Source organism: Sinohyriopsis cumingii, chromosome 12 (assembly GCF_028554795.1).
Source record: "Sinohyriopsis cumingii isolate HCF-2022 chromosome 12, ASM2855479v2, whole genome shotgun sequence".
Taxonomy (NCBI): domain Eukaryota; kingdom Metazoa; phylum Mollusca; class Bivalvia; order Unionida; family Unionidae; genus Sinohyriopsis; species Sinohyriopsis cumingii.
The window spans coordinates 98381141-98403593 of NC_142972.1; the positions used below are offsets into that span (position 1 = coordinate 98381141).

The 22453-nt window shown below is 32.7% G+C and overlaps 1 protein-coding gene across 1 annotated transcript in view; it reads left to right on the top strand.

Annotated features, from left to right (window-relative positions):
- LOC149787057 (uncharacterized) overlaps positions 1-5726 on the top strand; it is a 70238-nt gene extending 64512 nt beyond the window's left edge. The window contains exon 10 of the mRNA XM_089976031.1: positions 724-5726. Within this exon, the coding sequence (XP_089832157.1) occupies positions 724-906 (183 nt within the window). The 3' untranslated portion in view covers positions 907-5726. The remainder of the gene's footprint in view (positions 1-723) is intronic.
- Positions 5727-22453: the final 16727 nt, after the last annotated feature.

The following is a 22453-nucleotide window of genomic DNA, read 5'->3' on the forward strand; positions in this document are numbered from 1 at the left end:
CATACATACATACATACATACATACACACACATGCATACATACAGACATACATTACATACAGACATGAATGCATGCATATATACATACATACATACATACATACACACATACATACACACATACATATACATACATACACACATATATACATACATGTATACATACATACATATGCATGCATACATACATACATACATACATACATACATACATACATACATACTTGACTCATCCATCTTGGATGCAGGAGGTTGTGGGTTCAAACTCTGCCTGAGTCATACCAGAGACTTATAAAAATGATACTAGCTGCTGCCTCGCTTGGCATTCAGCATCAACATGACTGTGTTAGGACAGGTCAGCCTGGTGTCAGGATAATGTAACTGTGTGGGACATGATGCCATATGTCTGCAGCATGATATCCCAGTTCTAGACATCATGTAAACTGTCACACTGCAGACATCATAGAGATATGACTAAAATTGTTAATGCTACATTAAACATCCAAAACACACACACACACACACACACACTCACACACACACACACACAATTGATACACTTCAATTTACATTTGCATATACTTCCTTGATGTGCTATATACTAATATATACATACATGATTTATGTATCTTTAAATAAATTTCCTTGCTGTGCCATTAAATGTTAATTCATGTATACATAATTAATATATTTCTGCATACCTTCATATATCTTTCCTTGCAGGAATCCCATCCTCTTGATGTTGCTGATTCTGTAGTGCAAAAGCCTCCTCACTCTACCAGTGTCAAACATCATGATGTTGCTGATAGCAGAGTTCCAGCATTTTCTGGAAAGACCGATCCCTCCTTCATCACAGATGAAATACTTATGCAGCTTCGCCAATCTATTTCCATTAGAATGGCTTAGAGAAAAGTGTACCTTCCCATGGTTGCTAAAAAATTTTGTAGGCATGTTGAATGATGTCATGATCATGTGAGTTCAGAAATTTTCGAAAGATTTAACAGTTGCCATCCTATATTTTGTAAGAAAACTACTTATTCTTAACATTAGTGCTGTGCATTGTTATATTAACAAAGTTGTGTTTTTCTATATGCATTCATTATTATTGTAATTAAGCATTACAGATTACAAGATGATATATTTTTACAGAATATCTCTAAATATGTGCTCAATTTAGAAAACCTATTATTATACTTTTGCAGAATAGCATAATTATTTGATCATCAATTATTTATTTTTTTATGGAATAATCCAAAGTATTGTTTCCTGTTTACTTTTTATATTTCTAGGTGTATATGGCAATTCTTGTGTCAATCTATCTTTCCATCCAGCAATTGTTAGCAGAACTTGTCAACAGGTTTTGATGGATTGACCTGAAACTTGATAAACAGCATGGTTGTCATGTGGAGAAGCACATGTTGACAAATCACGTTGCTCCTGAAATTTTGAGTGCAGCTGAGTTATTGTCCTTGTTGTAGGACATGATCTTGGTAGTGCAACTGGTCGGGCAGTTTTTAATGGATCATTATGAATTTTTTGTATTATGCTGCTGTGATCCATTTATCCATCTATCTGTCCTACTTTTGTTTTCTGCTCAGTAACTCAGTAAAGCCTGTTCATGATGACATAAGTTTTAATGTACATTTGAATATGTTTGTACTGAGATTAAGGCCCAGCCTTAAATATTTTTTCTAGATTATGACAAAAGGGGGGTCTTCTTGTTGGATTTCAGCTGTATTTATTATGCAGTTTGATATTGATAAAATCTTGTCTAAATATGATTGTCAGCATTTATTGTCATCATTTAGCAGAGTTATTGCCCCTGATTGTCAGATCCTCAGACTTTTGTTAATGCAGCAATACAACCCTTTTTATTGTTAGATCACTTGGCTGAGTTATAACCCTTTATTTCTATTGTTGAATGTGTTATTTGTCATCACTTGGTTGAGATATAGCTCTTTATTTCTATTATTAGATGAGTTATTTGTCAGCACTTGGTTGAGATATAGCCCTTTATTTCTAATGTTGGATCTGTTATTTGTCACCACTTGGTTGAGATATAGCCCTTTATTTATATTGTTAGATGATTATTTATCACCACTTGGCTGAGATATAGCCCTTTATTTATATTGTTAGATGTGTTATTTGTCATCACTTGGTTGAGATATAGCCCTTTATTTCTATTGTTGAATGTGTTGTTTGTCACCACTTGGTTGAGATATAGCCCTTTATTTATATTGTTAGATGTGTTATTTGTCACCACTTGGTTGAGATATAGCCCTTTATTTCTATTGTTGTATGTGTCATTTATCACCACTTGGTTGAGATATAGCCCTTTATTACTATTGTTGGATGTGTTATTTGTCACCACTTGGTTGAGATATAGCCCTTTAGTTCTATTGTTGGATGTGTTATTTGTCATCACTTGGTTGAGATATAGCCCTTTATTTATGTTGTTTTATGTGTTGTAAGTCATCATTGGGCCAAGTTATATTCAGACTCAGCACTTTTATTTCTGTAGTTACCCCCCTTTATTGTTACATTTCATATAAATATAATGTGCAGGTTGTTATGGATGAGAATTTGGCTGATTTTGATTTTTAGCTGTCTGTGTTACAGTTTAGCTTAGTTTTGATCCATGACCTGTACACTTTTGTTTCTACAAACTTCTGTCAATTATTCTTGCATTGCAACTAAATTTCTGCACAGTTATCTCCCTTAATTATTTTGAGATTTTAACCACATTTGAAACTTGATTGGTTGGTATTAAATAGCATGATAACACATCAAGGGCAATTTAGTTCCAAGGACAACTTACCCGAGCAGGTGTAGGTTGACCTTAAGGTTCTGAGTCATCACTGAGCCACTGCAGCTGTTCTCACTTGGTTATTTTGTGACTTCCAAATTTGTATGGTTTCTACTAATTTTGAGGTAAGGGGTTTAAAAATGTCAATTCATTGTAACATCTGGCAAGAAAATCATTATAAATTCAGAGATATTTTCTTATTCATACATGGTTTTACTTGGTTTGTAACCTTTCACATATGTGTACTATAGTAACTATACTAATGGCAACTAAGACATCATCCATTGTTTAATGTGTACTATAATAACTATACCAATGGCAACTAAGACATCATCCATTGTTTAATACTATAATAACTATACCAATGGCAACTAAGACATCATCCATTGTTTAATGTGTACTATAGTAACTATACCTATGGCAACTAAGACACCATCCATTGTTTAATGTGTACTATAATAACTATACATATGGCAACTATGACATCATCCATTGTTTAATACTATAATAACTATACCAATGGCAACTAAGACATCATCCACTGTTTAAGGTGAGAATAATAACTATACCAATGGCAACTAAGACATCATCCACTGTTTAATGTGTACTATAGTAACTATACCAATGGCAACTAAGACATCATCCATTGTTTAATATGTACTATAGTAACTGTATCAATGGCAACTAAGACATCATCCATTGTTTAATGTGTACTGTAATAACTATACCAATGGCAACTAAGACATCATCCATTGTTTAATATGTACTGTAATAACTATACCAATGGCAACTAAGACATCATCCATTGTTTATATTACAACAAATAATTTTATGTAAGAGCTATAAGATAAATTAATTAAATGACTGTTTTTGAATCCTATATACCCTTCACAATTACCTTATTATTAGAATTAAGATGGTCCATACACCCTGGTGTAGGATTTAAGATGGTCCATATACACTGGTGTGGGTTTTAAGATGGTATATACACCCTGGTAAACTAGCAAGCAGCTACTTAATTCTTGGCTTAATTAATGTGAATTTGCTTTTTCTCTTGTAAGTCAGTTTTCATGGTTTTGCACAAAGTGACATTTGTTATTTAAATTTGTGGTTTGGCTAGTGATGGAGAAGAGGGATTTTTAATTTTGCAAAGTTTTATTTTTGGAGTAATCAGGGTGATCTTTTGTAGCAATTATGAAATAGAGAAATGGGTCCTTTAAAATTTCCATTGTACATAACTTGGGAGGAGTTTAATTTTCTCATGGAACATGCAATAAATTTGTGTAATCTGTTGTTACTTGAGATACAGTTTTTATTATTGTATTTGTTCTTTATTGTGTGCAGGCATTACTGTATTAATGTTTTGCCATGTACTTGTCTGACGCTACTTATGTTGGGCAAATAAAAACTTATGGGAAAGTAACTTAAAAAGAAAGTTGCAAAGGCCTGGCACCTTACCAGACCTGCCAACCCTTATGATTTTTGTCGTCTCATGGAAATGACTCTTACAATTTGGATATGTGGAATAAAAGCACAAATTTCGGAAATGTGATTGTTGCAGGAAAAATCCAGATATTGGCTTGTCCTTATTTGCATTCAGTCTGGGTTTCATATTTGGAAGAGTTAGAGAACCAAACTAACTTTACAGGAGTACCACACACACTATAAACAGCATGTATTTTCTGATGCAAAATGTGTGCATGATCATGCAGTTGCTTATTTTTATAAAAATGGCATCCAACACATGATACATTTTCAGGATGAAAGGGACAATAAACTTCTCAAAAAGTTTTAATAGGTAGTACAGAAGAATAAAAAGAAATATTCAGATTATTGGGGAAAAAAACAGGAAGGGCATCAGTTTGGTGTGTGACAACATGTGTGAGTTTGACTATGCATTATGGCTGGAAAGATGATCACTGTTGCCACAAAATTTAAAAGTTATTTTAAAGATTATGTCTAGTTCAGAGATAGCAGAAAGCCATTGAAGTCCATAGGGTTTGGAACTGCAGCTTATGAAACTACTGGAGGTAATTAAGGTCCATGTATATGCTACAAATATTTTATTTCAACACAATGTTTACTAGCAGTAATCTTCAAAAACACTTCTGGACTTTTAAATTGATGTTTTCAAGCTTGATAATAGCATTACACAATATTTTGTCACACCTTACTAAAAACTGGTTTAAGTTATGGAAAAAAATGACTGCCTTATTCAGAAGGTCTTGTTAGGGATGGCAGGTCTGCCTTACCAATAAAGGTGAATTCTCGGTTTTCATTGTTATAATGTGTCATATTTAAGTTATTATCTTTTATTTTGTCACACAGTCACTGAAGTGTACTTACTAATTTTTCATCAATATGTTAAATAAATATCTATTTCTATTAAATATTTTTCACACAAAACTTTTTTAAGATTTATCACCATGGAATAACCAAATTGATCATTTTCACAGTAACAGATTTGTAAATTCTTCTTTAACATGACAGATTTATTATTTCATTTCAGATCTGTTGGCACTTTTCAAATGTTTTGTATTTTTATGTGATGTACATTGCTGTTTTTCTTGACCCAATATTGAAGTGCCTGAATATGGATCAGGGATTTTCCAGATTTATTCAGGTGCCATGAAAATGTCATTTGTACTCTCTGTGCCAAAACTTTACGAAAAAACTTGTATAAGTAAGTCTATGCAAAAGAAGTTGTGTGTTATTTTGATATAATTGTTAAATATTGACTTTGTTTTCAAATATGCAACTTTTCATAAATGCGGAGTTTTATTCTCACTTTTATGAAGTCATCTCATATACTGGCAATAAAACAGCATTCTCTGTGAGAATCTCTTTTGAATTCAGTAGCTGTTTTGAGAGGCTTAAAGTAAACAAGTCTGTAAGGATACAGAATGTAGCTTCAGCATCGACTTTTTTATTTTGCAGGTTAAATGCCATTTTCATCAACACTAGGATGCAGGCTTAGCATGAATATACATATACACATATCAACACTAGAAGGCAGGCTTGGCATGAATAAATATACATTTATCAACACTAGGATGTAGGCTTGGCATAAATATATATACATATATCACCATTAGAAGGCAGGCTTGTCATAAATATATATAGATATAACGACACTACGATGCAGCCTTGACATAAATACATATACATATATCAACACTAGAAGGCAGGCTTGGCATACATATATATATATATATATATATATATATATATATATACCTACATTTATCAACACTATGATGCAGGCTTGGGATAAATATGTACACATAAATCTACACTAGAAGGCACGCTTGGCATAAATATATATACATATATCAACACTACGATGCAGGCTTGGCATGAATATATCTATATATATATCAACACTAAGATGCAGGCTTGGCATGAATACATATATATATATATATATATATATATATATATATATATATATATATATATATATATATCATCACTAGAAGGCAGGGTTGGCATAAATATATATACATATATCACCATTAGAAGGCAAGCTTGGAATAAATATATATACATATATTGACACTACGATGCAGGCTTCGCATAAATATATATACATATATCAACACTAGAGGGCAGGGTTGGCATAAATATATATACATATACCACCATTAGAAGGCAGGCTTGGCATAGATATATATACATATACTGACACTACGATGCAGGCTTGGCATAAATATATATACATATATTAACACTAGAAGGCAGGCTTGGCATAAATTATATACATATATCGACACTACGATTCAGGCCTGGCATAAATGTATATACTTATATCGACACTACGATGCAGGCTTGGCAAAAATATATATATACATATATTGACACTAAGATGCAGGCTTGGCATAAATATATATGCATATATCAACACTACAAGGCATGCTTGGCATAAACATATATATATATACATATATTGACACTATGATGCAGGCTTGGCATAAATATATATACATATATTGACACTACGATGCAGGCATGGCATATATATATATATATAATACATATATCGACACTATGATGCAGGCTTGGCATAAATATATATGCATATCTCAACATTAGAAGGCAGGCTTGACATAAATATATATACATATATCAACACTACGATGCAGGCGTGGCATGAATATATATACACATATCAACACTATGATGCAGGTTTGGCATGAATATGTATACATATATCAACAGTAGAAATCAGGGTTGGCATAAATATATATACAAATATCACCCTTAGAAGGCAGGCTTGGAATAAATATATATATATATATATACATATATCGACACTACGATGCAGGCTTGGCATAAATATACATACATATATCAACACCACAAGGCAGGCTTGGCATATATATATATATATATATATATATATATATATATATATATGTATATTATATATACATATAACAAAACTAGAAGGCATGCTTGGCATATAAATAAATATATATATATATATATATATATATATATATATATATATATATATATATATATATGCATATACCAACACTGTGATGCATGCTTGGCATAAATATATATACTTATATCAACACAAGAAGGCAGGCTTGGGAGAAGTATATATACATATATCAACATTAGAAGGCAGGCTTGGCATAAATATACATACATATATCAACACTAGAAGGCAGGCTTGGCATAAATATATATTCATATATCAACACTAGAAGGCATGCTTGGCATAAATATATATATATCCATATATCGACAATATGATGCAGGCTTGGCATTATATATATATATATATATATATATATATATATATATATATATATATATATATATATATGTATACATATATATATATATATATATATATATATATATTGACACTAAGATGCAGGCTTGGCATAAATATATATACATATATCACCCTTAGAAGGCAGGCTTGGCACAGATATATATACATATACTGACACTACGATGCAGGCTTGGCATAAAACTATATATCTATACAAACACTAGATGGGAGGCTTGGAATAAATATACATACACATATCGATACTATGATTCAGGCTTGGCATAAATGTATATAAATATATCGACACTATGGTGCAGGCTTGGCAAAAATATATATATACATATATTGATACTAAGAGGCAGGCTTGGCATAAATATGTGTGCATATATCAACACTAGAAACCATGCTTGACATATACATATATATATATATATACATATATTGACACTATTATGCAGGCTTGGCATAAATATATATACATATATTGACACTACGATGCAGGCTTGGCATAAATATATATACATATATCAACACTAGAAGGCAGGCTTGGCATAAATATATATATATATATATATATATATATATATATATATATATATATATATCAACACTAGAAGGCAGGCTTGGCATAAATATATATATATATATACATATATCGACACTATGATGCAGGCTTGGCATAAATATATATGCATATCTCAACACTGCAAGGCAGGCTTGGTGTAAATATATTGACATATATCAACACTACGATGCAGGCTTGGCATGAATATATATACATATATCAACAATAGAAGACAGAGCTGGCATACATATATATACAGATATCACCCTTAGACAGCAGGCTTAGAATAAATATATATATACATATATCGACACTACGATGCAGGCTAGGCATAAATATACATACATATATCAACACTAGAAGGCAGGCTTGGCGTAAATATATATATATATATATACATATATCGTCACTACGATTCAGGCTTGGCATAAATATATATACATATAACAACACTAGAAGGAATGCTTGGTATAAATATATATATATACTTATATCAACACAAGAGGGCGGGCTTGGGAGAAATATATATACACATATCAACATTGCAAAGCAGGCTTGGCATAAATATATATACATATATCAACACTAGAAGGCAGGCTTGGCATAAATATATATGCATATACCAACACTAGAAGGCATGCTTGGCATAAATATATATATACATATATTGACATAATGATGCAGGCATGGCATAAATATATATATATATATATATATATATATATATATATATATATATATATATATATTGACACTACGATGCAGGATTGGCATAAATATATATACATATATCAACACTAAAAGGCAGGCTTGGCATCAATATATATACATATATCAATACTAGAAGGCATGCTTCGCATAAATATACATATACTTATATCGACACTATGATGCAGGCATGGCATAAATATATATACATATATTGACACTACGATGCAGGATTGGCATAAATATATATACATATATCAACACTAAAAGGCAGGCTTGGCATAAATATATATACATATATCAACACTAGAAGGCATGCTTCGCATAAATATATATATACTTATATCGACACTATGATGCAGGATTGGCATAAATATATATGCATATCTCAACACTAGAACGCAGGCTTGGCATGAATATATATACATGTATCAAAAATATGATGCAGGCTTGGCATGAATATATATACATATATCAATACTACGATGCAGGCTTGGCATGAATATATATACATATATCAAGAATAAAATGCAGGGTTGGCATAAATATATATACATATATAACCCTTAGAAGGCAGGCTTGGAATAAATATATATATACATATATCGACACTACGATTCAGGCTTGGCATAAATATATATACATATATCAACACTAGAAGGCATGCTTGGCATAAATATATGTAGATATATACATATATCGACACTATGATGCAGGCTTGGCATAAATATATATAATTATATTAACACAAGAAGGCAGGCTTGGGAGAAATATATATACATATATCAACATTAGAAGGCAGGCTTGGCATAAATATAAATACATATATCAACACTAGAAGGCAGGCTTGGCATAAATATATATGCATATATCAACATTAGAAGGCATGCTTGGCATAAATATATATACACATATATCGACACTATGATGTAGGCTTGGCATAAATATATATACATATATTGACACTACGATGCAGGCTTGGCATAAATATATATACATATATCAACACTCAAAGGCAGGCATGGCATAAATATATATACATATATCAACACTAGAAGGCATGCTTCGCATAAATATATGTATACTTATATCAACACTGTGATGCAGGATTGGCATAAATAGATATGCATATCTCAAAACTAGAAGGAGGCTTGGCATGAATATATATACATATATCAACAATACGATGCAGGCTTGGCATGAATATATATACATATATCAACACTACGATGCAGGCTTGGCATGAACATATATACATATATCAACAATAGAAGACAGGGTTGGCATAAATATATATACATATATCACCCTTAGAAGGCAGGCTTGGAATAAATATATATATACATGTATCGACACTACGATGCAGGCTTGGCATACATATACATACATATATCAACACTTGAAGGCAGACATGGCATAAATATATATATATATATACACAGATTGACACTACGATTCAGGCTTGGCATAAATATATATGCATATATCAAAACTAGAAGGCATGCTTGGCATATATATATATATATATATATATATATATATATATATATATATATATATATATATCGACACTATGATGCAGGCAAGGCATAAATATACATACTTGTATCAACACAAGAATTCAGGCTTGGTAGAAATATATATTCATATATCAACATTAGAAGGCAGGATTGGCATAAATATATATACATATATCAACATTAGAAGGCAGCCTTGGCATAAATATATATACATATATTGACACTACGATGCAGGCTTAGGATAAATATATATACATATATCAACACTAGAAGGCAGGAGTGGAATAAAAATACATAACTTCATCTCTCGGATGCAGGCTTGGCATGAATATATATACATATATCAACACTAGAAGTGAGGCTAGGGATAAATATATATGCACAAATCGACACTACGATGCAGGCTTGGCATAAATATATATACATATATTGACACTACGATGCAGGCTTGGCATCAATATATATATACATATCTCAAAACTAGAAGGTAGGCTTGGCATAAATATATATACATATATCGACACTACGATGCAGGCTTGCCATAAATATATATACATATATCGACATTACGATGCAGGCTTGGCATCAATATATATATATATATACATATATCGACACAATGATGCAGGCTTGGCATGAATATATACACATATATCAACACTAGAAGGTATGCCTGGCACGAATATATATACATACATCAACACTACGTTGCAGGCTTGGCATGAATATATATACATATAACAACACTAGAAGGCAGGGTTGGCATAAATTTAAATACATATATCACCATTAGAAGGCAGGATTGGTATAAATATATATACATATATCGACACTACCATGCAGGCTTGGCATACATGTATATATATATATCAACACTAGAAGGCAGGCTTGCCATAAATATAAATACATAAATCGACACTAGGATTCAGGCTTGGCATAAATATATACATACATATATCAACACTAAAGGGCAGGCTTGGCATAAATATATATACATATATCGCCATTAGAAGGCAGTCTTGGCATCAATATATGTATATACATATATTGACACTATGATGCAGGCTTCGCATAAATATATATATATATATATATATATATATATATATATATATATATATATATATATATATATATTTATATATATATATATATTAACACTAGAAGGCAGGCTTGGCATAAATATAAATACTTATATCAACACTAGAAGGCAGGCTTGGGATAAATGTATATATACATATATCTACACAACGATGCAGGCTTGGGATAAATATATATACATATATCAACACTTGAAGACAGGTTTGGCATAAAAATATATACATAACATCATCAATGGGATGCAGGCTTGGCATAAATATATATACATATATCAAGACCAGAAGGCAGGCTTGGGATAAATATATATACATATATCGACACCACGATGCAGGCTTCGCATGAATATGTATACATATATTGACACAACGATGAAGGTTTGGCATCAATATATATACATATATCAACACTAGAAGGCAGGCTTGGCATAAATATATATACATATATTGACACTACGATGCAGGCTTGGTATAAAAATATATATATATATATATATATATATATATATATATATATATATATATATATATATACATAGATCGACGCTATGATGCAGGCTTGGCATCAATAAATATACTTATATCAACACTAGAAGGCAGGCTTGGGATAAATATCTATACATATATCAACACTAGATGGCTGGCTTGGCATAAATATATATACATATATCAACACTACGATGCAGGCTTGGCATGAATATATATATACATATATCAACACTACGATGCAGGCTTGGCATGAATATATATACATATACGAACTCTAGAAGGCATGGTTGGCATGAATATATATATACATATATCACCATGAGAAGGCAGGCTTGGCATAAATATATATACTTATATCAACACTAGAAGGCAGGCTTGGGATAAATATATATACACATATATCAACACTAGAAGGCAGGCTTGGGATGAATATATATACATATATCAACACTACGATGTAGGCTTGGCATGAATATGTATACATATATTGACACAACGATGAAGGTTTGGCATCAATATATATACATATATCAACACTAGAAGGCAGGCTTGGCATAAATATATATACATATATTGACACTACGATGCAGGCTTGGTATAAATATATATATATATATATATATATATATATATATACATAGATCGACGCTATGATGCAGGCTTGGCATCAATAAATATACTTATATCAAGAATAAAACGCAGGGTTGGCATAAATATATATACATATATAACCCTTAGAAGGCAGGCTTGGCATAAATATATATACATATATCGACACTACGATTCAGGCTTGGCATAAATATATATATACATATATCAACACTAGAAGACAGGGTTGGCATAAATATATATACATATATCACCATTAGAAGGCAGGCTTGGCATAAATATATATACATATATTGACACTATGATGCAGGCTTGGCATAAAGATATATACACATATATATATAGATATATCCACACTACGATTCAGGCTTGGCATAAATATTTATACACATATCAACACTGGAAAGCAGGCTTGGCATAAATATATATACATTTATCAACACTATGATGCAGGCTTGGAATAAATATATATATACATATATCAACACTAGAAGACAGGTTTGGCATAAACATATATATATATATAATATCATCACTAGGATGCAGGCTTGGCAGAAATATATATACATATATATATATCAACACTAGAAGGCAGACTTGGGATAAATATTTATATATATATCGATACTACGATGCAGGCTTGACATAAATATATATACATATATCAACACTACGATGCAGGTGTGGCATAAATATATATACTTATATCAACACTAGAAGGCAGGCTTGGGATAAATATATATATATACATATATCGACAATACGATGCAGGCTTGGCATAAATATATATACATATATCAACACTACGATGCAGGCTTGGCATAAATATGTATACTTTTTATATCAATACTAGAAGGTAGGCTTGGCATAAATATACATACATATATCAACATTACGATGCAGGCTTGGCATATATATATATGCATATATCAACACTACGATGCAGGCTTGGCATAAATATATATATACATATATCAACACTACGATGATGGCTTGTCATGAATATATACATATATCAATGCTAGGACGCAGGCTTGGCATGACTATTTAAAGAACACTAGGTTGCGTGCAGGCTTGGCATAAATGTATGTACATTTATGAACACTATGATGCTGGCTTGGCATAAATATATATACATATATCAACACTACAATTCAGACTTATATATATATATATATATATATATATATATATATATATATATATATATATTTATACACACACACTATGATGCAGGCTTGGCATTAAACACTGTCACTAAACACCATGTATACATATATTCTTGTTTTTGTTCTCACATATTTTAAATTTAATATTATTTTAATTTTAGCAAAGAATTATACGACTGTCAAAAAGATTTAACATTCAACAGGATAATTACAACCAGTCTGTTAATAGAATAGACGGATGCATTGAAAAGTTTGAAATCCAACCAGTCTGTAAATATAATGAGAACATAAACTGAAAATTGCAACCAGTCTGTTATATGAGAACATAGACTGAAAAGTCTACTAACATAATGAGAACATACATTGAAAATTAAAACCAGTTTGTTAATATAATGAGAAAATACATTTTAAAGAAAACTTTAAATCCTTCTCTTAAAAAGATACAGAACAAAATAGTTTCATTTAAATATGGACCGATCTGGTGGCTGCATGGTTAGAGTGTCTGCCTTGGATGAGGGAGGTCGTGGGTTTGATCCCTGGCCGAGTCATACCAAAGACTAAAAGAAATGGTACCAACAGCTGTCTCGCTTGACGCTCAGCAATAATAGGTTAGTGTTAGGACTGTTCGGCCTGGTGTCGGAATAATGTGACTTGGTGGAACATGATGCTACATGTATGCGGCATGATGCCCCAGTGCTAGACATAACTATAAACTGTCACACTGAAGACCTTGTAGCAATATGACTGGAAAATTGTTAAAGCTACGTTAAAAATCTAAATCACTCTTAACACTCATTTAAATATACAAAATATATGATACAGAACAAAATAGTTTCATTTAAATGTAAAAATTACATCAATAAATCAACATTTTAGTAATGACCTTAGCAATTCAACAATTTTGATTCATTAAATAGATATCCACTGAATCTCGTATCAAAACGGATATTTTCGACTTTTCAGGGTAAGATTATGTAAATATTGAGCAAATGTTAATGAGTTTTGTTTGAAAGTTTATGCAGCAGCAACACAAATATGTCATATAGTGCAGTGGCAGTTGGAGTAAAGTGCCTTGGCAAAAGGCACACCACTTTCACTGACCCAGGCTCATATAACGATAGGATTAAAAGTACCTAATTTGTTTCACAAGAAGTATTTTAAATGTATTATGTACTTTTAGCTACATGTAATAACGCTCTCCTGAAAATTTATTGAGTTACAGATAGGATAAAACTTGCAATGCTGTGTGGAATTAAATTTTAATAACTTTCAGTTTCATCAACACTAAAAGTATCACTGTATGCTATTTGAGATTACCAGCAATACGGAAATTGCATCATTAATACTAAAATGCATTTTCCGGAGGGGATAGGGTGGAAGGGAAGAGAGATACAGAGAGAATGATGCATATGTATTCCATCACATTTTTCTTTTTGCACCTCGTGATCAAAATTAAATATGGTCCGATATATGAGAGAGAGAGAGAAAGTTTAGCTCTTCGTGGATTTTTTGTTCTTTTTTAAACTTATTGCTCTCATGTTGCTGAAGCTTTTGTCAAAGAGAAAAAACATTAATAAATGAAACAATAAATGTAAACTATGAAAATACATACCATACTCCTTCAGGGTTTAAATATTCTCAATAGTTATATCTATATAGACTACATTAGGTTAAATCCCAAGAATGACCATTTTGCATGCTGTCTAAATTTCTTTGCAAGTATAATGACCTCTCCATTTCCAACAATTAAGATTTTGTTTAAAGTGCATGTACTCTTTCTGCACTTAGGCAGCAATTGTTTTTTTTTATCTTTGCTCATGCTAGATGTACTTTAAATTCGTGTTGGTTCCGTCAGCAAGTTCATAAAATTTCACTGCTATGAAATTTACGATAGTAACCAACTGGCATTTTCTTTAACTATATGGTACGGTATTCATAATACCCATGGGTAGCCTCATTTCCCTATTGGTAGCCTCGCAATTCTGATCTGGTCTGCAGAATCTTGATCTCAAACAGGTGTTATCTTGGAATGTCTGAATACTGCCATAGCATATTTAATTAGCATGTACATACCACTACAAAACCATGTGATTCTTTTAATAATGGAAGTGGAAACAAACATTACAAGGAATTGCTTAACTAGTGGGATTAATTCATAATGGAATATGGTACTGCATTAGTACACAAGTAAAATCAGTCATCAGGTAAGTGAACAATACAGATTTACAATCGTGAAGACATCTCTGTATGTTTCTCTCTCTCTCTCCCTCTCTCTCTCAATGGGGCATACGGATTATTTGATCATTAGGTGCAAGAAGGAGGGAATATGTCTTTGTCATGGTTATTCATCTTCTAACTTGTAAATTCTAACGCACATATATGTAATTAAATTTAAATAACATATACTACAAACAATATACATTACTGGTGCATGCTGCTTTAGTGCAATTACATCTGATCTATGGTAATTTTTAATACTGATGATCATGTAATTGTTTAAAATACTCAATGTTGGATTCTATATTTGTTCATACACGATCTCTTCCCCAAAATGACATATATCTTACACATTATTTTTCATACTCTTGGAGAATTATTTTCCGTATGACAAATATGATAAAGCGACTTGGATGACAAAATCCATATATAATTCGATTCGGGGTATAAGACAAAGCTAAGATTTTCTGGTCAAAAAGTATCGTCTTACAGGCCGGCAAATACGGTAGGTTATCTTTGACTTTCTTTTATTTAACATAAAAATTCAAAACAACGATGGAGTCGCATTTTCAGATTGTTTTTGTAAATGATTTTAATTTAGGGTTAATCATATTTGTTACAGATTTTGAATTGGCCATGACCACCCTGTAGATATTAAGTTATGAAAGTTGTCTCCCTTGGGTTGTTTCACATTTATAACGTGGAGCTGGTAGCCTTAACGTATGTGTTCTTTATTGTGTGCAAGTATTACTGTATTTCAGTTAATTTGTAATTCTGATTAAACGTTCAGGACACTGGCAAACTCACCAATATATGCAAGGTATGACTTACAGTTATTAACCTGTTTATTCAAGACAATCCATTAGCAGTTGTTATAGAGAATAGAATTTAATGGATTTGATGTATGTAAAAAAGCACATGATTAGTACAATGAATGATTCATATACAATACACTGTTGCATAAATTAATGCATAGATGAATAATGGAAAAACGTGTGTTCAGAATGATAACTCTAAATCAAGAGAAATTAGATGTGGCACATGGAGCTATTTACACAGCACAAGTATGCAATTATTGACGGACATGTTGCAAGGATTTGCATGAAAACATTTTTAAAATGTCAAAACAACTTTTCCACATCAAGAATTGTCAGTTTCTCTATACCAATGGTTGCCTCTCATTCTCTTGTTGTGAGGAGTGTATAGTAAGTCTAGTGCTTTGAAATTATTTGTATATAAAGAAAGAGTATGAACATGAAAAGTACTTAATAAATCTTTGCCTGCGTTTACACATGTGTCAGTTTAATTGTAATCTTGTAGTCTATAGTTTTTGTGCCTGTTGACTTGCATTCAAGAAGAACATGCTTTGATTCTAATGGTTTAAATAGTTATTGACCACAAGAGCTTAATAGTCTGTTGATAAACATCAGTCCATCTGTCATCGGTCCATCTGTCATCAGTCCTTCTGTCATCTGTCATCAGTCTATCTTTCATCTATCATCAGTCCATCTGTTCATTAGTTTGTAATCACTACTCCTCCTGAACTACTAGCCATTAAGCTTTACACATGTCCCATGAGCTAGTTGGTCCTAAATGAACGTGTCGCTCAGACATCCAATATGGCTGTCATAGTAGACATCTTGAAAATCTTGTCATATCTATTAGGGGAGAAACAATTCATCAATATATTGATACATTGATACTTATGCTGTACTGATATTAATACAAGATGATACTTACTGAATGCAAATTATCTGTGACTGCTGTTACAGCCATGAGATCTCATTATTGCTAATAAAAGTGACAAAGACTGTTGAGAACACTCTCACATGTTCTACAAATTGATACAAAATGACATTTGTAAACAACCCACCCCGTCCATTTCATGTTAATTATCTTATCCCAACGGCATGTTTAGCATACACGAGATGTTCCAAATGTGTTCACATGCATAATGAAGTACTTTCCTCTTAGTTTAATAACCACTTTTATGCTCAGTTTATGTGTTGATTTATATCTGGTCTACGTTGATCAAATCTGAAAACTACACTACCAGTGTCACACTTGAAATGGTTATTAAACTAAATTTTTGACTGGCATATTGGGCCCTGCAACAAGCATTATGTCATAGTTAGAACCTTGAATCAAAGAAGTTTTACAAATGCATGTTTTAAATCCGGACTACCTAGAAAGCCTAAACTGGCTGAGTCCCATCATAGTTTGTCTTCAAATGACAATCAGCAAATACTGGTCGGATGATAGTGATGGTGACATTAATTTTTAAAGATATGAAATAAGTCAAATTATTGGAGCTGGGAAGGTGTTAATGAAGATACCAGTAATTTTTTAGCCCAAAAATGGTGTTAAAAGCACAAAAATAGATGGCATGCTGGTCAAGCCCCCTTCATATTAAATGTAGAAAAGGCAGAATACTTATAGATTACTGCATTTGTATGGGAAAATATGAACGAGTTTTGGGATGGAATACTTTACGACCTTGGGAGTGCAGTATATCCTTCCGACAAAACGACAAATACAGTAACCTTTTTATTATATGCTCATTTTTTTAATTCTACATAAGGTTTAATTATATAAACAAAATACACTACAAGAAACAACGTAAATGAATGTATGCCGTATTCCAAACTAAATGCACAAGCGTAGATTTGTCATTACACAATAACATCATTATTAATGCGCACATAACTCCGCCCAGATAAATTAGAACTTAGTCGCGCGCTCGACATAACTTTCGAAAGAAAATGGCGTGTCTAGTTAAAATTGAAATTTGCAGTCATATTGTGAATGAATGCGCATTGCAACAACTTTTTCATTTGGTCTGGAATGAATATATTTTGGTATTTTGTTTCGATTCGACGAAGGTTTGTGATTTTGGACTGGATTCATCTGTGCAAATTATACATGAAATACATGGGATTGAAGCGGCGCGGGAGAAGCATGTTGACATCTGCAAATGTGTTTCTGTTTCTCTCATTGAATGTTTGAAATCATAATGTGGGAAAAATATGAAGTCTTTCAATTGCAATTATCAAAAAGACGCTATGGAATTTACTGCTTATTTCATTTTGAGTGCAGTAAGGAGGATGCAATTGCACTTATCATCGAAATTACAGCACAATTTCGAAATGTGTAATCCAGATTGAAAACCTATGCCATGGCTCATGTAATTCGGTTTTGCAGAATTAGGAAAATACATTTTGAGGAATTTCAGGATGAAAAACTGTAAGTATATTTTATTTTGCCATTCTTATCACCAGCTAAAGAAGAGAGTATATGACTTGTCACTTGTATGTCTTTTGTAAGGACCTAATATTGCGTATCTTATATAATGTAGCTAGCCTAAATCCGTAATATTGTATCAACGCGGATTGTGACAAATCAGCTGGTATGTGGCAGTCCACGAAACATCTGTTTTAGTTCATTCAGAAACAAATTTAAACAACTACAACGTAAAGAGCCTCTTACACGAGTGTACATGATTTGTGTACAAATTAAAAGTGCTGACGTCTGCGTCCATTGTTTGTTTACAATAGAAAGTAGTTCCTTTATGCACGTGAATGCTATATGTGTATTGTCGCGCGAGTTCAGTATCGGGGAATGCTGAACGATTCTGACAATGTAAAGTTAACGGGGGAAAAATGAGCATATAATAATTTGGAAAATGCAACAATTCATCAGATTCAATTGTTTTTGTTTAGGTTTGTTGTTGACTTCCTTTGATGAAAGGTTTTTTGTTTTTATTGAAGATTGTAGTCTGCTTTCTTTGATGAAGGGTGCATGTGTTATTGAAGTTACCGCTAAAGGACAGCTTTGAAGGACCAAACAGATTTCTGTTTCTTATTGTGGGGGCAACATGAAATAATTGTAGGTATTCATTGAGACTGAATTTGTTTCATTTGATTAGTATATATACAGAATGATTGGTGCTTCAAAGGTAATTAATTTTCTTTGAAGTTTCAGCAAAACTATTTTTTCTGGGTACATTTTAAAAACAAAATGAATTAGCTGTTGTTTGGACGAATGTAGGAGTTATTGTTCCTGCCTTCAAAAGTTGGTCATGTGTAAGCTAGTCCTGGTAGCATGACTATAAAATAGACCAACACGTAGATTGACATTTTTTTTAAAATATTGTTTGTGACATTTCTGGTAGCAGAGTGATGCTGGTCCCGCAAATGCGTCAGAAATGTTTTAAAAAGGCCAGCAGACAGATATTCTGTTCTGACGGGGATTACTACAGCAAATGTGAGTTTTCTGAGGGATTGAATTCTATGAGTAAAAAGAAGAGGAATTTTACTTACCATTCCCATACAAAGGTCTGTCTAAATGAATATATTTATAACTAGCAAGTGACCGATAGACAGTTTCATCCAAAAGATCCATTATAAGATAGTCCCTCATGATCTCCACTATGATGGTTTGTCAGTATGAACAAGCAATTTGTTTATGTCACAATAGATAAATTCCAGTATATTTTATATCAAGATTGTGACTTCCTTTCATGGTGCCTCTGAATTTCTACACTCCAAATCCAAGGTTGTATATACAAGTTTAAACAGGCAACAATGTCGCAAAAAGAAAATTGCCAGATGGTATATTTTTTCACCGGTAAGGAAATACATCACAATTTGCAACATTGGCAAAGCCCAGTGTGATCCCTGAATAAACTTTTTACACATTTTTTGGGATACCTTTAAGAAGAAAATACTTTTAGTGTACAAGAAAAATACATGTATTTGAAATTGCTGGAGCAAACCATCTTCTATTAGAATTCAAACACGATCTCATCCCCAAAATGATACTAAACTTTTTACACATTACTTTTCGTATTTTTAAGAAAGAACAAACAATTCATGTATGAGAAAAACACATGTACATGAAATTTCAGGAGCCATGCTATGGTTCTTTTATATCCAAATTCGTGTTATAATGGAATGTGCTATAGCGGGGTCACACTTTATACTGGTAGCACTGGTCAACAGTGAAATCATTACTGACTTGAAAAGGCCCTAATCTGTAGTATTTTGGTGTGCCGAACACGAATATAACCGTGAAAAATTTGTATTGGCTCTCGTTTTGAAGATATTCATATACCTCATTTTCTATGTTTCACTGTGTAAATTTCTCCAGTAGGACTGCAGCAACATCCGGAATAATGATGTAACATTGCATAATACCATCATGCTCACATCATCCACAGTTGATTGCATCATTTTCTGATGCAATGCAATACTAATGCCATGCGGCTGCTGAAGTAAGTTGACGTCAGCAGTGTACTATACATGTGTAGGCCTATTATACTAATGCCAGGCGGCTGCTGAAGCTGACGTAAGCAGTGTACTATATAAAGCCCAATCAGATAGGTTCAGCATTTAAAATATTTTAGACGTTGTGCGAGACAGTTCAAGCTTCTGTTACATAAAACTTATTATTTTATCCATTTACGTACAATAAAGAACAGTAATGCCTCGAAAGTGTGTTAATACCGCGGACAATTTTTGCTATATTTGTGGGGAAGTGACATTTGCCAACCAGAAGAAAAGTATCAATTCTCAAGTGAAGAAGGCATATCATCTTTACTTCGGATGCAAGGTTGGTGACCAAGACAAGCCTTGGGCTCCGCATATATGCTGTGCTACATGTACAACACAGCTTTCACAGTGGTTGAATTGCAAAAGGTCATCAATGCCGTTTGCAGTCCCAATGGTGTGGAGAGAGCCAAGCAACCACCTAAATGACTGTTACTTCTGCTTGGTTCCTCCTCTTTCCGGCGGAATAACGAAGCGAAAGAAGTCGAGAATAGTCTACCCAAACATTCCGTCTGCATTGAGACCAGTTCCACATGGTGAGGGACTTCCTATTCCAGAACCTCCAGCAGAATATTCTCTTGATTCATCTGACGAAGACAAAGGTGAGTCGACCTGTTCTTCTCCTGGTCCATCAGCATGCAGTGATCCAGATTTTCACTGTGGTGCATCATCAACCCCACACAGAATAACACAGGAAGAACTAAATGACCTGATTCGTGATTTGGACTTATCAAAGAACAAGGCAGAATTGCTAGGATCAAGACTCCAACAATGGAATCTTCTAGAAGAAGATGTCACAATTACTGCATATCGAAAGCGCCACCAGCAATTGGAGCCTTTCTTCAGAAAGGAAAGTAATCTGATATTCTGTTCCGATATTGAGGGCCTCATGAATGCTTTAAAAATCACTCATGACCCACAAGAATGGAGACTATTTGTGGACTCTTCGAAACTGAGTCTCAAGGCTGTGCTTTTGCACAATGGAAACATTCTTCCATCTATTCCAGTAGCGTATGCTGTCCACATGAAAGAGACATACGATAACTTAAGGCAGCTACTGAATTCCATTGAGTATAACAAGTACAGCTGGCACCTCTGTGGTGATTTGAAGGTAGTTGCCCTTTTAATGGGACTGCAGCAAGGATATACAAAATACA